Source organism: Harmonia axyridis, chromosome 2 (assembly GCF_914767665.1).
Source record: "Harmonia axyridis chromosome 2, icHarAxyr1.1, whole genome shotgun sequence".
Lineage (NCBI taxonomy): Eukaryota > Metazoa > Arthropoda > Insecta > Coleoptera > Coccinellidae > Harmonia > Harmonia axyridis.
The window spans coordinates 21,903,426-21,918,097 of NC_059502.1; the positions used below are offsets into that span (position 1 = coordinate 21,903,426).

At 35.7% G+C, this 14,672-nt stretch overlaps 2 protein-coding genes across 3 annotated transcripts in view; one reads left to right on the plus strand and one right to left on the minus strand.

Moving 5' to 3' along the window:
* LOC123672071 (capon-like protein) overlaps nucleotides 1–14,672 on the minus strand; it is a 175,704-nt gene that overhangs the window by 112,997 nt on the left and 48,035 nt on the right. Inside the window, exons 1-2 of one of the 2 annotated variants that reach the window (XM_045606054.1) lie at nucleotides 1,955–2,087; nucleotides 1,476–1,886 (exon numbers count right to left, since the gene is read on the minus strand). In XM_045606054.1, the coding sequence (XP_045462010.1) occupies nucleotides 1,476–1,583 (108 nt within the window). In that variant the 5' untranslated portion in view covers nucleotides 1,584–1,886; nucleotides 1,955–2,087. Of the gene's footprint in view, nucleotides 1–1,475; nucleotides 1,887–1,954; nucleotides 2,088–14,672 lie in introns of those variants that run through there. The other variant, XM_045606053.1, reaches the window with a different exon arrangement.
* Nucleotides 5,448–10,622, plus strand: LOC123672212. Its single transcript, XM_045606227.1, has one exon. The coding sequence runs from the start codon at nucleotides 5,448–5,450 to the stop codon at nucleotides 10,620–10,622; it is 5,175 nt and encodes a 1,724-aa protein (XP_045462183.1).

Consider the following 14,672-nt stretch of genomic DNA (forward strand, 5'->3'; position numbering starts at 1 on the left):
TTTTGAACTCGTGGAAGAATATCAATGCCTTCTGCACTTGTATTATAAATAACTATTTGGCTATCAAGGCGAAATAATTATAATAGGACTGTGCTAATGACTAGCTCATTTTTGAGTGCTTGTTCTCCGAATATATATCCATAATTTCGAATTTCAAGCCATGAATAGTCTCAAACGAATGAACTAGCAGAACTAACTTGGATTCTTTCATTCTCACGTTTCTATTTTTACTTTTAGGATTTGTGTTATATTTTCAAAAAACTGAAGGAAGACTACTTTTGCAGATTCTACAATGAACCTTACTAACTGAATATTGAAACCTAGCTAACAAGACAGAACTAACCTACCTCTAGAAAACGAATCGGTAAAAAACTACAACAAACTAAGTACCTGGAATAGAAGAGATGAGCTTCAAGAAAGAAAAACTGGATATTTTTCTCGATTGGAAGGACTTTCCAGCACTTGAAATTAAAACTCAAGAGTTACATTTAACTCTAACAAAATACAAGAATGTCTGTCCGTCCGGCCGAAAAAACGATAACTCTCGAACTAAAAGACCTAGAAATTAGAAATTTTCATGATAGGTTCGGATCTCAAATGCCGCGTATATGTTCATAATCTAGTCAGATTAAGGGTTTCGTGAATATGGTCGTTCGAAATTTTGTTTTCTGTCGACCTTTTGCGGCGTTTGCGGGAAAAGCATTTTTTGTCTTTGTCTGCCTCTATCTGTCTCTACTCTGCGAAAACACTGGCCAGAATTCATTGCGTTTTTAGTAGGTCGAAATAAATTTCGGAAAAATACAGACTCTTCCTACATTGGAGGTACAAACAAAAATGATAGTTTCCTCACTTGAAGAAAAAAAAAGTCCTATGAACAAGGAACCACAAAGGCTTTGTTTTAGAGATACAGGGATTTGAAATTTATATTTTCTCATAGCACACTTCACGAAATATTCAACCCAATATGTTCCAGATTTGCTGACTTTTAATGCAAATCTACTAGGTGATATTTTTTCTGAAATTGTGCCCCCTTCTTTCCTCCACAACCTTTTTTTTTTTGGTGGACCACTGGTTGTTCAGGAAAATGCAGAACGAAACTTTGGTCGAGTACTACAATTTTTGATTTATTGTAATCTTCTCGTATCTGATACCGATTTGGATAAAAAAAATTTCAAACAATTTTTTGATAATCTCTGGTGAATTAATCATAAATTAAGGTACTTATTCAGCGAATCTGTATCGCAGATTAATAAAGATTTGATAAACTGGTACAATCATCACAAAAAAGTACGACTACAAGAAATACCTTGTATCTCGAAAGCAAAGCGTTTATGGTCCCATGTTTATAAGACTTTTCTTTCTTGAAATTATCCAAAGAATCTCTCATTCTTCTTTGTGCATCCAATCAAGAAACAACCTGTATGTCCTAAGTTCAATTGAATATAATTACTAAACATAGTAAGACTTATATTTACCTTAGCTGTGAATGTAATTCCATGGTGGAAGGCTTCCTCGGAGTGTAGAGGGATTCTTGTATCATAATCGTCATTCTGCACCAAGTCGTACTGCTTCTTGGATGGCATCTTAATCACCACCAGAAGAACACTTCACATCATCACAAAAACGTACAACATCAACGAAATACTGATAGGATCACAGTTTCTAATACTGACAGGTAAACACTCGAAGTACCGGAAGAATTGAGCTAACTTATAACACAGATTAGACAGCAATGAGCACATACACTAAACGCGATCAGTAATCGACTAATATCGATATCCACGCGATGGTTGTTTTCATGGAAGTCCGTGCCCCATGGTATTTCACCTAGTCTTTGTGCATTTGTCATCTACCCAACAGCGGCAGGCATGATTCACCAGCTCGGCCTGAAAGAAAGTTATTTAATATTAGTAATAATCTAAATAGGGAATCTGAGTCCAATCTTCTCACGCACAGCTGCATCGCTGGCCGCTATTATTCTTTGATTGGAGTCAATAACAATGAGATAACAGGAGCAAGAGCTGTCGGTGCTGCCGACTCATTTTACTTTCATGGAACATTGTTATTATCTAATGCTCTACGAAAGAGAACGTCATCTTTATCTTTCAAACGTCTGATGCTTGCGGACGACCTTGACTGGTGTGGCCGCCTGTATATACAGAAACGGGTTTTAGTTTTGGGTTGAATGGACAAGCGCGTACGCATCGAGGTGGATTCTTTTCTTCCGTGATGTTTACTTTCTTCGTCAGTGAGGAGTTTCCGAAATGGGAAAAACCGTCACTATTGTTTTTCTCTAACATATGACCTGAATTTGAAATTGTGGTTTTCCGCAGGATGTGTTGAGGTTTCTTGGAAAGAGATTTTGGTAAAAATCCGACTTTGTTCAATAGATGTATGTTTGAGATTTAAAACAAATATTTATTGTCGATCTTCCGCTTAGGAAAACCGCTTTATCGCTTTTTGCTCGTTGGTGGTGAGCGTCAAAATGTAAATTATTCTTTGGAGAACAATAGTAAGTTTCGAAAGAAGATACTAATACCTGTACCCATGGTCGATACTCCGAGAAGTAATAATAATAATAATTTTATTTAATCCCTTAAGACACTACATAAAGTAGGTATATAAAGTATCGTGTATCAGCTAGTGTAAAGGTACTAGAGAGAAATATTCAAGGTAAGTTTGTATTCTGAATTTGCCGATTAAATTCGTTAATGGGTCAAATCTGGACACCGTTTTGAGATTGATATCCATGTGAAATTATTTTATTTTTAATTAATTATTTCATATATTTTCAAGCAGCTCAAAAAATATCAATGTGATGAATTGAAACTTAATTCCTAGTTAATTATAGAATATTGATCAGATACTCCAAAAAATATCTATGTCTATATATGGCTCCATCATTTCACTCCGGAATCCAATGGATAGTCAGCTGAGTGCATACGATGAACCGAATCCAAAGCGAGAAAAACACAACAGTTATCAGTTGGCAAGGTTATGGCATCAGTATTCTGGGATGCGCATTACATTGATTACCTCCAAAAGGGCCAGACCATTAATAGCGATTATTATATGGCATTATTGGATCGTTTAAAGGATGAAATCGTTGAAAAACGGCCTCATTTGAAGAAAAAAAGGTGCTGCTTCATCAAGACAATGCGTCGTGTCACAAATCAATGAAAACAATGGCAAAATTGCATGAATTGGGCTTCGAATCGCTTCTGCGTCCACTGTATTCGCCAGATCTGACCCCTAGCGACTTTTTCCTGCTCTGAGAACTCAAAAGAATGCTCACTGGAAAGAAATTTAGCGCCAATGAAGAAGTAATCGCCGAAACTGAGGCCTGTTTTGAAGCGAAAGACAAATCGTACTACTACAAAAATGGTATCAAAAAGTTGAAAGATCGCTATAATCACTGTATCGCCCTCGAAGGCAACTATGTCGAATAATAAAATCGAATTTTGCCAAAAAAATGTGTTTTACTGTGGTAGACCGAAGACTTTTCAATTGGCATATTAGATATTTTTCAATGAAATATGGTAAGTTGTCAAATAATAAGAAGGAAAATGAATCTATCTTTTCAAATAAAAAACTTCAATTCAGGGAAAAAATTCAGTCTAAGGTTGTGTGGGAATATTTTACTCTTCATATCTTTAGACTCATATCCTGAGGAAATAATGAATCATAGTGTATTTTTTTTCCAGAAATTGATTCGTAATGATAATGCTGAAAATGAAAATACATAACTTACGATTCTCATAATGCACATCTTTTATTTCTGGGTGAAATAGATCAAAATTTTATTTATTTATTCATTTTATTTATTTATTTACTTCTTTATTCTTGACCTCTAATACAGTACAAGTACTGGTGACAAGGCCTATTATCAATATATCATACATTTTTCATCGATACCTATAGTAGCAACTCATTAAAGGTAATCACAAGAAAACCATGGACAGATGTCCATATCGAATAAAAATGAATGAAGTGTTAATCAGGCGATATTGTAAACTGTAATAAAGTTGCAGCACTCAAAATTAAAAAAGCTTCAATTGTTGCATTTAGTGAGAAGGGATTTCATCCAAAATCAGTTTATTAAAGTAACTAAGTTCATCGAGATTTTTTCTTCAACTTTCACCCAATTTATCGCAAATATTCGCAATGCAACTTTGATTGTGAGAATAAATTTCGTTGACAATACTTAGAGGGTGTAACCTCATCATCATGAGTCCCATTATCAACACTGAAGTAGTAAGTCTATTATAATAAGACAGAACAATGTAACACAATGGATGTTACAAACGAGGTGAAAGATTGTAGTGTAAACCTATGCATTCATTAAATCTTCCGAAATGGGCATCAGAAGGTGATGAATATCATTATCATCATCACATAAATACATATAATCAAAACAATTTATATTTTTCTCTGCAATTCCAAAAGATGAATTCTATATAACAGCTTAAATATGGTCGATCATTTGGCCCATTTACCATTATACCCAAGAAAACAAAACTCAAACTGAATTGTTCGGACAAAAATATATACACAGTTGATTTAAAAAACTTTTAATTATCTAGACGTAAGCATATCCCAAAGTTTTTACTGCTCCCGTATTGTTTGTGCAAGAAACAGTTATGAAGTTCGAGCGACCGCGAAGTATCATAGGATTGCGCGTAAACGATGTCAACACTGATGGCTCTGCCCAGAACGCAAGAGACATATGAATAATATAGTTTGAATGATTGACTTCGCTAGTTCGCCCAAAAATTGTGCTTGAATATTTATTGACTTTTCGCATCTTTTTTCTTGATTTTTTTAACGCTTTTGAAATACCCGCTTTATTCATCGCTTTGTCTTTTCGCCTACGCCTTTGTTAGTGTTTTTTCTACACCGCTTTAAACCCAGAAAGTTGGAGCAGATAACCCGCACCAAGGGCCCTGTGAAGAGCTGGGATTTGTACCAGAGACCATTTGTTCTTCAACCTGAAGCCCCATTTGGTAAGTCATCATTGTTGACCGCAATTATTATTTGCATTATTATCAAATATTTCGCTGTCGCTCCAACTATCCAACTACAAACGCACGCAGATATACAGTCCATTTTTCTCTCAAACAATACTGAGCTATCGGACGTAACATTGGTCCTTCGAGCCGGATATTGAATTTTGCATAATTTTGGTTTATTAATTTGTTTTCATTTCCCATTTATCGCTGTCATAAACATTTTTTGTGCCTTTTATTTCATAGTTCATAGTTATAATCTCGCATCTGGTGACGAGTAACGTCATATGTACCTATCTTCATTCCTTTCATTTTCCGTCGTCTAGAAATCGTTTATGCACACACATTTGAAAATTATTGATTGCTTTTGGACTTACCTTGAATTAATTTTCTATACATTCCATTATATTTTGGTTCTTACTGTGAATATCGAACAGAAACATGACGGATTTCAAACTGAAGAGAGCTAAGTTCGCGAGAACATCGTGTATAGGTGAATTAGCTTCACTATTGGATTTGGCCAATAAAGCAACAACAGATTCTAATCTCAGAACCTCATTTAGAATTCGTTTTACCGAGATAGATGATGTTCGCGAAGAGTTTAATAAACAACACCAAACTGTAACTTCAATCTTGTTACAAGGTGAAGATACTGATCTCGATTCAGAAGAAGCAATAAAACGTGAATTTCAAAATGATTATTTTTCTGTCAAAACTATTTATACTCAATTATTTGATCCAAATGAAAAATCTTTGAATGAATCGACGCAATCTGTTTTGACACGCAAGCAGAGTCTTGCTTCTTGCTTTCCTCATTCCTTAACTCCTAACATTCGACTTCCGCAAATAGAAATAAAAAAGTTCAGAGGAGATTATACGCAATTTGCTACATTTTTGGATGTATTTGACGCCCTTGTTCATAACAATCAATCGCTCACTGAAATTGAAAAGTTCAATTATTTGATATCCTCGTTAGAAGGACCGCCTCTATCTTTAGTTCGCACATTGCCGATGACTTCTGATAATTATCAGATCGCTTATGACTCGCTGGTCAATAGATTTTCCAATGAAAGGTTGAGAGCCCAAGCTCATTGGAACGCAATAGAAAGCACAGGCAAAATCAATTGTAATAATCAAACCGCACTTCGCAATTTACTAAGTACATTCACTGAAAATTTGGCCGCACTAAAAAACATGAATTTTCCTGTAGAATCTTGGGACTTTATCGTGTTTATGCTCTTGATAAAACGCTTGGATAATTCAACTATCGCACGCTTCGAACTTGAAAATGGTTCCTCTATGATTCCCGAATTCAAGACTCTACTTGAATTTCTCAATAAATATTGTATTGCAATGGACACTCTGGGTACATCCCATAATTCTAATAATACCAGAACGGGTGATTCAAGTAGTTCTTCCAATTCAAAACAACGCATAGGAACCTATTTCTCTAACGACAATAAGAATCAACGCTCAAAATCCACTTGTACGCTTTGTAATCAAGACCATTCGCTTCTCTCATGTTCAAAATTTATTGAAAAAACTCCCCAAGAACGTCATTCATTCGCCAAGCAGAAACATCTATGTTTCAATTGTTTGAGTAACATACATGATTTGCGATCTTGCAAGTCTGTGAATACGTGTCGAAAATGTCATCAACGACATCACACCTTGTTGCACCTTGCACGGCCCTCCAGTGAAACTTCCGCTGGATCAGAGGAACCTCCTTCTACCTCTTCTGATTGGGCAGTTTTGTCAGCATCCGCTGGTGTCTCTCATAAAACACCTACAGTTCTATTGTCCACCGCGTTAATTGAAGTCAGAGATAATTTTGGAATGTTTCATCGTTTTCGTTGCTTGATTGACAGTGGATCCATGTCTTCTTTCATAACTCGAAAGGCTGCGAATTTGTTAGGTTTACCCCGGCACAAACTTGATGTTGAGGTAAAAGGTCTTAATTCCATGAAAATGAACGCTTCTTATGGTTCTTTAGTTTTAATGTTTCGCCCATATAAATTGAATAGTCCTGTTTTGTTGACAGACGCAATAATTTTAGACAGAATTTGTGATGAGATACCTTCTCATCCGATTCCTGTTTCCGCTTGGTCCCATTTAGCGCACATAAAATTAGCCGACGAATCCTTCCATACCCCTGGTAAGATTGATATTTTATTAGGCGCAGATGTTTTTTCGAAAATCATGTTGACTGAACAGATAATTGGAAAACCTGGTCAAATTGACGCTATGAACACCATTTTCGGTTATATTTTAATGGGGAAGTTCTATTGTAAATCAAAACCATCTATATCAACATTTTTAACTTCATGTTCAGATTTCTCCACAGATATTTCTCTGCAAAAATTTTGGGAACTTGACTCCTTGCCTTCAGTAGAACCGATATCCCCTGATAACAAACTATGTGATCAGATATTTTCCGATCAACACTATCGCGACAGCGAGGGTAGATACGTCGTTTCGCTTCCATTTCGCAGTTGTTTGCCGCAGTTTACTGGAATGCGTGAACTGGCGCTGCAAAGGTTCTTTACTCTTGAACGAAGACTTTTGAAAACGCCCGATTTGTATAAATTATATGTTGAGTTTATGCGGGATTATCTTGAATCCAATCATATGGAGATTATTCCTTACGACTGCATTAATCGAAACTCATATTATCTTCCTCATCACTGCGTTGTAAAAGCTCAGAATAGTCAGAGTAAAATTCGTGTAGTATTCAATGCTTCCGCAAAATCTCCTTGTTCTGAAGAAGGTTCACTAAATGATCATCTTCTTACCGGGAAGAAACTTCAAAGGGATATAATTTCGATTTTACTTCGTTTTCGGTTGCATGAATATACAGTATGCGCCGATATCCGACAGATGTATCGCATGATTCGTATAAGGCCAGACCATGCAGATTATCAACGCATTATTTGGAGGTTTTCAGTCGATGAGGCACCTCAAGACTATAGGTTACTCACAGTAACGTATGGTGTAAATAGTGCCCCATATCTAGCATTGCGCACCCTCATTCAGTTAACTGATGATGAGGGTCCTAAATTTCCTTTGGCTTCAAAGGCACTACTCGAAAATACGTATGTTGATGATATCGTTGCTGGCAATTCGTCGTTGGAAGGAGCCAAACTGTTGCTCCAGCAACTAGTTGAACTTTTGAATAGGGGTAATTTCGAACTTAGAAAATTTTCTTCCAATTGCCCTTCCGTTTTGGCAGGAATACCGTCTTCACATATGTCAGCTGATCCTCTGACATTTGACCAGGAAGATGAACACTTTTCTTTGAAGATTTTGGGTTTGCAATGGGATCCAAAGGGAGATTGTTTTCGCTTCAGCTTTGAACCCTTGAATAAATCTTCTACAAAGCGACACTTACTTTCCCAAATAGCTCGCATCTATGATCCCATAGGTTTTTTAGCTCCAGTGACTTTTCTCCTGAAGCACCTCTTGCAAAGAGTCTGGTCGTCAGGTATTGATTGGGATGATGAACTTCCTCCAGATATCGCTAGAGTCTGGGATGCATTCAAATCCCAAATTCAGATCCTATCCTCGATCACCATTCCTCGCAAACTTCTCTCCCCGAAAGCCAAGTCTTACCAACTCGTAGGATTTTGTGACGCCTCTGAGAGGGGTTACTGCGCCGTGGTTTATAATCGTATGATTGATGACAACGATCAACCAAATAATAATTTTTTATGCGCAAAAACTAAAGTTTCTCCTCTGAAACGAATAACAATTCCGCGTCTTGAATTGTGCGGTGCTGTACTGCTAGCCAAGCTCCTCTCATATTGCCTTCACGTATTTCGGGATTCTATAGATTTTTGTAAAGTTTACGCTTTCACGGATTCCCAAATCACATTAGATTGGATCAAGGGATCACCACATCGGTGGCCTACATTTGTAGCCAACAGAGTAGCTCACATCCAGGAGAAGGTACCTAGTGCTTCGTGGTATCACATTGACTCCAAAAATAACCCCGCTGATGCCGGGTCCAGAGGGTTATTGCCTTCAGAATTCGCCTATCAGTCCATTTGGTTTGATGGACCTCAATTATTGCACACGCCTTCAAGCTCATTTCCTGTTAATATCGATATTGATGTGACCACTCAACAGAACGTTAATAATTTTTGCTCGAAACTTTCAGATAAATCTGCCCAGAATATTATAATTTCTTTACTCGATAGTATTTCTTCGTTGACCAGAATTCAAAGAATTCTCGCATATGTTCTTCGCTTCACGCATAACGCTAAAAAAGAGAGTGATAAACTGTCTGGAAATCTCACACTCCTTGAGCTAAATGAATCATTGTTTCAATTAGTCAGAGTCACGCAACAACATGCCTTTTCAACCGAAGTTAAAGGGAACACTTTTCCCAAACATTGGCAAAAATTGAAAATTTTTCTTGATGAACGAGGTATATTAAGAGTAGGAGGCAGGATTGATTCATCCTCGTTATCTTTCGAGTCAAAACACCCAATGCTTTTACCTAAAAAGAGTCGTTTGACAGCACTTGTCGTTGATATGTACCATAAAAAATATTTACATGCAGGACTTCGCACTCTTAGATTTCTGATTGCTCAAAGATTTTGGATCATCAGTGGTAGAAAGGCCATTTCTTCGGTTTTGAATAGGTGTTTAAAATGTTTCAAAATTCGGCCCAAGCCATATCAACCCCCTATGGGTGCACTTCCAAAACCACGGATTTCTGAAGTTAAACCTTTCAGTAATTGTGGAGTAGATTTCGCAGGTCCTTACTCTATAACTATAGGTCGACATCGTGGTGTCAAAACGGTGAAGGCTTATGTATGTTTATTTGTTTGTTTCGCTACAAAGGCCCTCCATTTAGAATTGGCAACCGATTTGTCCACTGAGACATTTCTATCCGCTCTCCAAAGACTTATTGCGCGACGAGGAAGAATAAGTCATTTATATTCTGACTGTGGTACGAATTTTGTCGGTGCCAATCGAGAAATAATCAATTTGATGAAAGATTCTGCTGAAAAGGAGCACATACAGTGGCATTTCAACCCCCCTTCAGCTCCGCATATGGGTGGTTTATGGGAAGCAGGTGTGAAATCTGTGAAAACCCATTTGAGCAGAGTTATAGGAGCTCAAATTCTCACATATGAGGAGTTTTATACGGTTCTTTGTCTCATCGAGGCTATATTGAACTCTCGCCCGCTAGAAGCATTGTCTTCAGACCCAGAAGATGTGTCCGCCCTTTCACCTGGTCATTTCCTTACCCTTGAACCACTTAATGCCCTTCCTTATCCCGATATTACCCAACTTCCCTTGAACCGCCTTAGTCGTTGGCAATGTCTCCAGCGAATTCAACAAGATTTTTGGAAACGTTGGCAACGTGAATACCTGCACACTTTGCAGCAATGTTCCAAATGGTACACGCCGGACAATAATCCTCCTAAACTTGGAGATTTAGTGCTCATCAAAGATGAGAGGCTTCCTCCTTGCCAATGGGCACTTGGACGAATTTCATCTCTGTCCAATGCAATCGATGGACGTTCCCGCATCGCCACTGTTAAAACCCGATCTGGTTTCTTGAAGAGACCGGTTGTTAAGCTTTTCCCTTTGCCTGTTGAAATTTGATAGGCACCTATATTAATTGTGGTTAATAAATTAATTTTTTTTTCTCTCTCAATTTTTTTTTTATAATTAAGTCGCACCTAATGCAGTTTTAGAAAACCAATGTTATGTACGGTATTTATTTTTTTTTCTCTTTTTTTTTTTTTTATCTTTCATTCATTTTCCATTTTTCGCGCCCGGAGAATGTTTGTGCAAGAAACAGTTATGAAGTTCGAGCGACCGCGAAGTATCATAGGATTGCGCGTAAACGATGTCAACACTGATGGCTCTGCCCAGAACGCAAGAGACATATGAATAATATAGTTTGAATGATTGACTTCGCTAGTTCGCCCAAAAATTGTGCTTGAATATTTATTGACTTTTCGCATCTTTTTTCTTGATTTTTTTAACGCTTTTGAAATACCCGCTTTATTCATCGCTTTGTCTTTTCGCCTACGCCTTTGTTAGTGTTTTTTCTACACCGCTTTAAACCCAGAAAGTTGGAGCAGATAACCCGCACCAAGGGCCCTGTGAAGAGCTGGGATTTGTACCAGAGACCATTTGTTCTTCAACCTGAAGCCCCATTTGGTAAGTCATCATTGTTGACCGCAATTATTATTTGCATTATTATCAAATATTTCGCTGTCGCTCCAACTATCCAACTACAAACGCACGCAGATATACAGTCCATTTTTCTCTCAAACAATACTGAGCTATCGGACGTAACACGTATATAAGTTAGGATGAATAATTCCCTCACAAGGCTGAAATTCTCAAATTTCATGAACTCCAGGGACTCAAATATAAAAACATTAAATTTGCAATCAACAATAAACTGAAAGTAATTAAACTCTTCGACTCAAAGGCTTGAGTTAATACTCTTGCAGAACATAATTTCCCTACTCTGAAACATCGCAAACAAGACTTTGGAAAACTCGGTCTCAGAAGTTCGTTGTCGAGTAAATAACTAGGTATAGGAAAATTATTTTCAGCTCCTGCTATAAGTAGGTAAACCACCGAAAGAATACCATTATTCAACTTTTTTAAGATAGTAATAGAGTAATATGTTTGATATATATAAAAAAAATTATTTTTAATTTCTGGCTACCATTTCGTCACAAAATGATTACTCTGTGATGTTTATTAATGAGAAAATTCAGATTAATACCTCCTCCATACAATAGAAAAATTCCTTGAATTTCGTTCAACTTCTGTGCCCAATTAATGAATAAAAGAATGAATAAGAGGTTACTTCGACATCAAAATTGATGAAGATAGATATTTTCGAAGTAGGTTATATCAGATTCACATGTAACAATGGAATTTCATTCATTTATTACTGGTAATTTGCAGAATGTTAAATTATACTACCTTTAGAGGAAATTCCATCAGAATTTTCAAAATGACAAACTTATATGATCATTAATCATTAAAACTGAAGAAAGAGTAAACAGTTGAAAAACTGAGAGGAGGTATCTCTTCACGCAATCACTTTGTATGAACGTATCATAAGAAATTATATCTTGTGCCGCCCATCCATTGTTATTTGTTTATTATATGTTAATGATTCAAAGTTTTAAAACTGATATGATCACCTCTATGCAAGTTTCACTTTCGATTTTTTTCCTAAATATTCAACTCTTGCATTAGTCTTTAAAACATTTCGATAAGTAATCATTTATTCCTCAATATCAAGCTCTGGTCCTTAGCCAATGATTTTTGAAATACATTTTTTTACTGCTCCTGAAATGTTCACAATTCATTTTTTTTAATACATATGTAGAATACAAAAACCTTGACAGGACTTCTTTTGAAGTAATAGTTTGCATGAAATTTCTCACAAAAATTGAGTTATATCAAATTTAGTTTGGATCATAGAGTAATAAACATATAGATAGAGGGAGTATACGCAATTTTCACATGGTTAGATTACGTTGTCGGATTGTGATTTATTTTCAAATCCACAATTTAACTATATCGTTATGAATGTATATTATATTGAATGAAATATATTCATTTGAGTAATTCCCAATTAAATATGCAAATTTGAATATTTAAAATCCGATATTGTCGAATTTATAATAAGCAGAATATTTATTATTTTCTGTATCCGCCTTCTGAAATCCAAGGTTTGGCAACTTTTGCTCTCCTAGTGTCATAGGTTGTTTCACGTCGTTTGGCGCGTTTGAAAATTGATTTCTGAATTTCTGATATATTTATGTATTCAATATATTTTGAGTTATTATGAAACATTGATTTACTAAGTGCGTTCTTTGTGGAAAACTCGCGAATTGAGTGAAATATTGTAACACTGATATGTTTTCATTTCCGCGGTCTTTATGTCAAATTTGATAGTTCATGTTGAGGACAAAATTTACTTACTGAAAAAGGCTCCCTCTATCTATGTTTATTAGTCTGAGGTTTGGATAAATGATTTCTTAATTTCAAACCCCCTAATTCGAATTACATAAAAAGCATTCCTCAAAAATTTGAAGACATACAATCAATATATTGATACCACATGAGGCTATAATTTTATTTAATATAATCTCTACATCTTCACTTCTGCGAATTCCTAGGCCTTATAGTTTCGAAGTTATATTTCTGAATATGATATGATTCTTGGTTCGAATCGAGCAGGTAGACATTTATCATAATTTTTTGTTCTTAAATTCATTTTATAATTTTTTCACGAATTAATCGTAAAAAAAAATTTTACAGTGTAAAATTCGCAGTATTTTTTCTGGAAAATTTTATTTCGAAAAAAAATAATATACCCACACTATAAGAGAATTCCGAAAGCTTCTCATGAATGTGCGAACCGATACTCAATTCTTGTTAAAATTGATAATAATGCAAATGAGATGGGAAAGTAATCCCCTGAAGTCAACCCCAATTTCTCGGGCCTCCCTCTGTTAGGTTTTCATTGGATCAGCTTGTACAAGTAAATGCAACTATGACTAACCCTCTGGGCTCACCCACTTTCAAACAGTTCACATCCTTGAACGATGTATATATTTTTCCCTACAGGCTATAAACTAGCTTCATTGCAATAAAATACATAGAACAATACCGTTGGCCAGGTGTATTATCAATGAAATAATTATTCCCACAAGCAGCTGCCTTCCTGGTTATGCTTGACTGTACTTCATTCTATCAACTCATGTTTGGAGATAATCGACGATATCAACATGTTGAGAAATGTAATTATTATGTTGCTATCACTATTTTATGCGAGTCCATAAATTTCATTAACTGATCATTCGAGAATTATTATTGGATTGATTCGGTCTCTAGTTAATGGAAATTCATTTATATATAGAATAATCAAAAACATCAATTTCCACAATGATATACAGGGTGTTTCAATGAAAAGGAGCAAACCCAGATGTTTCTCATATTATAATGATCTTCGAAATATGTTCACTAATATTCGTGGGGGACATATTTTGCGTACTTGTGAGTCTTAAAAACATAAACATCCATCAGAGGGCGCTACAACATCAATAATTTGAATAGGGATGATATATTTCCAGTGACACTTTAATTTAAAACGTCTTTGAAGTTCCTTTCCAAAAATATAATACTGAAATTTTTGAGAACAAAGTTTTGTCAAATAAATGATTTTTCCCTTCTGATCGTCTCATTTTATTGTGCAGAAAAATACTAGGAAATCGTTCGAATTGAATGTCATTTTTTTAGTCCCTTGGTGTTGGATATATTTATTGAAAATCTGAGATTATCAAGCGCATTTTTAAAAAAATATTAAATATGCATCAGAATTTCAGATGTTTAACAAATTTGTTCAAAAATGTTTCAGGATGTTTGTAAGTCAAATATTCGCATTCGGTTTTTGCAACTGTATGATAGCCAATGTAGCTCAATTTAAACATTTGATTCGAATAATTTAATAGTTTTTTCAGCACATTGAAAAACAGGAGAGAAGAGAAAATTTATTTTCAAAATACTAATCTCAGAAATTCGAGTCGAGTTCATATCTGAGAAGGTAATCCAAAAACCTTCAAAAAAAGCTATCACTCGATTTCTGTTCACCCCCTAGAGGTTTGTATTTTC

Bases quoted from the DNA above. Each gene is read 5' to 3' on its own strand.
- LOC123672212 (XM_045606227.1), top strand. From the start codon at position 5,448: ATGACGGATTTCAAACTGAAGAGAGCTAAGTTCGCGAGAACATCGTGT.